At 37.1% G+C, this 5,228-nt stretch overlaps 1 protein-coding gene across 4 annotated transcripts; it reads right to left on the reverse strand.

The window, feature by feature from the left end:
- Positions 1 to 218: 218 nt before the first annotated feature.
- LOC122035145 (NAC domain-containing protein 75-like) lies at positions 219 to 3,394 on the reverse strand. Of its 4 annotated transcripts, none has more exons than XM_042594539.1 (8): positions 3,289 to 3,394; positions 2,827 to 3,216; positions 2,514 to 2,723; positions 2,222 to 2,399; positions 1,401 to 1,942; positions 1,067 to 1,237; positions 894 to 989; positions 219 to 446 (listed from the first exon to the last, which is right to left on the reverse strand). In XM_042594539.1, exons 3-8 carry the CDS (start codon positions 2,637 to 2,639, stop codon positions 363 to 365), a joined length of 1,197 nt encoding a protein of 398 aa, XP_042450473.1. In that variant the 5' UTR covers positions 2,640 to 2,723; positions 2,827 to 3,216; positions 3,289 to 3,394; the 3' UTR covers positions 219 to 362. The 4 variants fall into 4 exon arrangements, with proteins under 4 accessions (XP_042450473.1, XP_042450471.1, XP_042450472.1 ...); XM_042594537.1 differs by having other exon boundaries at positions 219 to 449; XM_042594538.1 differs by having other exon boundaries at positions 894 to 992.
- Positions 3,395 to 5,228: the final 1,834 nt, after the last annotated feature.

Below are 5,228 nucleotides of genomic sequence, written 5' to 3' on the forward strand. Positions count from 1 at the left end.
TAATCCTTATAATTAAACCAATTAAAAATGTAGAATGAAGACTATATACATACACACGTACAGCACATGCATGTTTTAGCCTTCCTACCTTCTCTAACTGTTACTGTCATTCTCTCCTTTACTCTTTCTTTCTTTTTTTTTTCTGGACAAAATATTCTTTTATTTGCAAATTGCAATTGAATATATCAAATGGTGGTTCTATGATTCCTTATCCAAACCTGAAGGGGCCGGGTGGCTAGATCTTCCTCTTTCCCAATTTGACAAAGCACTATAAACACAGTAGAATAATGATCATGATTTAATTTTATTTTTATTTTTTTCTTCTTACAATTCATGGTATTTGGCTTCTTTCTCCATTTTTCTCATTGCCCATGATGATGATCTGGGTCTGTAGGCCAGTATGAGTACTGCCATTCTGTCTCTTGATCAGACTCTGGAATTGATGCCTCCTTCCACACAACAAGCAAATCATTAACAAGAACACGAGCAATAGTATAGACTCAAAGTGAATAGAATAACTGTTGAGAATTCACTGAACAATATAGCTAGCCACAGTTATGATATCATGTTTAGGGCAAGAAATGAATGGAAGGATGTATATTATTTTATATGAAGCATATCAATAGTCATGAATTAAAGAAGAAAAGAGATGTCTAGTTTCCTTTTCCTTTATCTTTATTTATAATTAAATCGAAGCCGCGTACTTTAAGACAGTAAGAGTCTAATGTGAAAGAAGAGAAAACAAATCTAAAGTTTAATTACCCCCTTTTCACTTTTGACATGCTGCATCCTAAAGAACAAGAGAGAATAAATGTGTTCGTAATTCAATATATATAAGAATTAATGTGTTGGTTCTTCTGTGATTTTATGATGAATTAGTTCATTCATCTTACTTGTTTACTTCCGGCAGAGGTGCAACTCATGACCACTTCTTCCAAGCAAGATGAAGATCTACTATCTACCTTCTGTTGTCGTTGTGGTTGTTGTTGCTGCTGCTCAACATGAAATTCACCATCACTGTTATTTTTTCATATATAAACAATAATATCACTATATTCACATGCACCTGAGCCTTTTGGGCATGCAGAAGCATATGTGAGATTTGATAAGGGTCTTCTTCTCCAATGGCTTGCAATGAGGAAAGGTGGGCATTAATGGTGGAGATGGTATTCATAGAAGGAGGCCTCGTCATGTGGAAAGCTGCTGAGGGTTGCACCATCTGATGATCCTTTGCTGACTATTCCATTTAATTATAATCAATCAGATGCATGTTGATTATTCATCTTAATTAAATTCCTTTAAAGTGATGAATTAAGAAATGAGAATATTCATATATGCTTAATTTGGATGAATCAATTCTCTAAAACAATAATTAATAATATATCAGTAAGAATAATTACCTCAGGGAAACGTTCCCTAAAAGGGGCAAAGCTAAAGGTCGTCTCGACTGGCTTCATGTGCTGGTGATGGTGGACTACCTCCTTGGAGGAGCTGCTCCCACTACTCCCACTCTCCCTCCTCTGCTCCTGCAACGTAACATCTGCATGGCTGCTCTTCTGTACAGACACTAACAAGTTGCACTGCCTTGGCTGGGTCTGATAAAAGATCTTGGACACCACCAGCTCCCCTTCCTTCTCCTCCTCTGACTCCCCCAGATGGTACTGGTGCATCACCCAGTTAGTCTTCTCAGGCTTCCTGTTCTTCCCAAAGTTGGTGTAGAGCACCAGGATCTTCTTGCACCCTCTCTGCCTGCCATTGACCATAACGGGCCGGGTCTTGCCTGTCTTATGCCACCTGGTCTCACCTTCCCCCTTGTGGCTTTGGAGCTTCTCGTCCTCACTGATCTGCAGGTTTATTATCTTCCTCCTCTTCCTAGTCCCAGTGGTGTAGGCCTTGGAGGGCCTGTGGAAGAAGTGCTTACTCAGCCCATCTCTTGTCGCCCCTGCAGCAGATCGAACTACTTTTGAATTAGTGAGAAACTTCCCTTCTTGTCAGATGAACCACCTACCAAACTATAAATAAATATGAAGATGAGAAGTTGGACAAACTCAAACCATGCATGCATCTTAATTAATTCATTCTAAGGAGTTAGTCTAGAATTAATTAACTCACTTGGAGTACTTGAACAGAGTAATTAATTAGTAACAGTAGCATGTATGTAAGATGTAATAATAACAGTTATAGTTAATGTAACTTGTTCAATCTAGCTAGCTAATTAGACCTGGGAGCTTCTCAGGGTGGGTGTAGCAGATGCCATCTTCGCCTTCAATGGTGGGGATGAATTCGTCTATCAGAGGGTGAGATCTCAGCTCTTCTGCTTTGACCTTCGCATCCAGGTGTTCTATCAACTCCTGATCTGTTGGGTCGAACTTTACTCCGGCAGGCAATCCGAACCAGTCCTATAATATATATATACACATGAAAGTTTAATCTTCTTCTTCTTCTTTTGTTTTCTTTCCTTTTGTGTTCGAGATTAAGAAGACGATAGATCGAAGAAATTAGATAGCACAGACCGGCTTGGGATCGATCTTGTGGCCGCAGCCAGGGCAGAATTTGGATATTGAAGACACGCGATGCTCTTCGATTTTGGCGTCGATGAGGCTGCAACTGTTCACTGAGCTTATGGGGCTTGTGTTCATGGCTTTCTTTAATTCTTGAGATTAATTATATATATACACTTCATGAACACTCTCGCATGCATCGATCGATATCTTCTTGATCGCCTGCAATATTATTTATGCACATAAGCAAAAATTAAAGAAAACAAATTATCAGAACTGAAAGGATAGAGAAGATCAAAAGAAATAGAAATTGATCAAGACTTACATATATATGAGAGAATGCCTTCTACCCTAACTGAACCCCATGAGAACAATTAAAAGGAAAGGCTTCTCACAACCAAGCACACTAAAACAAACGAGAGAGAGACAGAGAAAGAGAGAGAGAGAGAGGCGCTTGGGCTTTTAGATTTGGGCAGTTCAGCTACTAAAGCTAAAGCAGGAAACGGCTGTTCACTGCTGTTACTTCACAATTCAAAGAACCAAAACCTTATTAAATATATCTAAACTATAAAAAATAGGACAAGGCAACTCTGATCGGCCTCCTTGAAGAAAGACGACGACCACCAAGTGCGTGCATCAATAGAAACATACAACTAAATACATTTAGGCGAGGATACGATGGGTAAAGTTGGAGCTGGTTCTCTAGTTTAATTTCCTGCATGAAATGACGGAAACAGGATATTAAGGATTCTGAGAAGATGAAAAAGGAAGGTGAGGAATAAGAGACCTTGGGATGTGCTGATATGATGATGATCCCTTCGTGGACTGACTGGTGTCATGAGAGAAGAAGTCTGCAGAGGGGGAGAGAGATGAATCTACAGGTTGCTTCAAAGCCAAGGCAGCTAAATAGCAGAACAATTGATGGATACCAAATATAATATAATATAATATAATATAATATATTTGCATGTGTGTGTTTATATTATACATCCAAAATTCTAAAGCCGCAGAAGTAGCGGTAGGGTTGAGCACCATGTGGACTTACTGTTTTTTTTTTAATTAAAGTTATAAAACTAAAAATTATAAAATTAATATACGAGGTGTGTCTGTTCTGCTGTCTCCTTCCGACGTGTGTTTATAACAATAGCATCTTACTTGTTTCCTAAATTTATATTTTCTTTTGAGATTTTATCATCGTTTTTTATTAGGCATTAACTAAAAACACGATATCCTTTCAAACACAACATCTTTTTTTTATTATTTTTATTGAAAACGCTCCGCTTTCGTTCCACCTCTACGATCTTGTTACGGTAAATCAGGGCCATCTCAACTCTTTGAGATTGGCCTGGCCATTTTTTTAAAAATAAATATTATTTTTTAAAAAAATTTATTAATTTTAATTAAAATGTATTTTTTTTATAAAATTAATTAAGTTTGAATTTATTATGTTTTAAACAAATTAATTCTAAAAATAAATCTAAACCATCATTATTAAATAATATCTCATATTTTAAAAAAAATATGTTCAAGATTCAAACAAAGAAACCCTAAAACATTTTCACCTAAAAATACTCGGAGAATTAAAAATAATCATTTTTTAATTTATAAAAAAAATTAATTTGATGTTTAAAAATATATTATTTTAATAATGAATGAAAATTTTCTATATTTTGTTTTGATTGAGAAAGAAAAGAAAAAACAAAATGTAAGAAAAAGAATCATATGAAAAAAAAAAAAAAAAAGGAGAGAATGTCCTGTGTATATATTTTCCCAGGTAAAAGAATTTATTCTGTCAGACCAAAATATCTCTTATCATTTATCTTCCTTACAATGTGTATACGACAATCTTAGAAGAGCCCCGGAGAGGAATAACATAAGATCGATGAACGAAAGAGAAAAAGAATACATAAACTTCGACGAGAGAGGGAAAGGATTGTTGGTCCAATGTAGGCTGGTTAGAGAGGGTGAATAGACTTGAAAGAAAGTTAACACTTCTCTCATGTTCGGAAATTAGCAAGGAAAACATGTTAGTTTAACAATAAAAATAAAACATAAAAATAAAGTAAGAGACACAAAAGAATTTACTTGGTTTGCAATCAGAGAGCTTACTAATCCAAGATAATGGAAGCTCAACTAAAAGATCTCGTTCGATGAAAGACGTTAACGCATAAACAAAAACAAAGAACAAATTCGAAAATGAAAGTACAGTATATGTTATTGAACTAAGAGGACTAGGACTAAATTTATAGTCCACTGGTCCAAAGTAGTAGTTTGTTGACGTGGTAGATTTCGGACGCCTAGACCAGGTCTGGGCACCTCCACTGGTCATCATGATCCATTTCGTAATGACTTCGTGATAAGCTCCTTATCGGTACCCGGGTGTCTAGATCCGGGAGCTCGGACCTGGTCCGAGCTCTTGGACTTAGTCTAGGCATCTGGACAAGTCAACTTCATGTTAACTTGTCTGGCTGCTTCTCCTGTCACTTGGGTGATTCTCCAACCATCTAAAGTTGAGTTCATCTGAACCCAACTCCAACTTTCTCCTTGAGCAGACTTCCTCCCAGGCTTTTCGTCCCTCGAAAATCCTACGCACATCCTTCTCGTCCACTGGTGTACTCTTCCTCAGCTCCTCATCCCTCGGATGCATTGAGCTCGTCAACTTGCTTACCGTATCATCCTTCTCGCTCATTGCGTCTTCCGCTCGACTCCTGTGTTCTTGATTCCCTG

This window comes from Zingiber officinale, chromosome 11B (assembly GCF_018446385.1).
Source record: "Zingiber officinale cultivar Zhangliang chromosome 11B, Zo_v1.1, whole genome shotgun sequence".
In the NCBI taxonomy this organism is placed as follows: domain Eukaryota; kingdom Viridiplantae; phylum Streptophyta; class Magnoliopsida; order Zingiberales; family Zingiberaceae; genus Zingiber; species Zingiber officinale.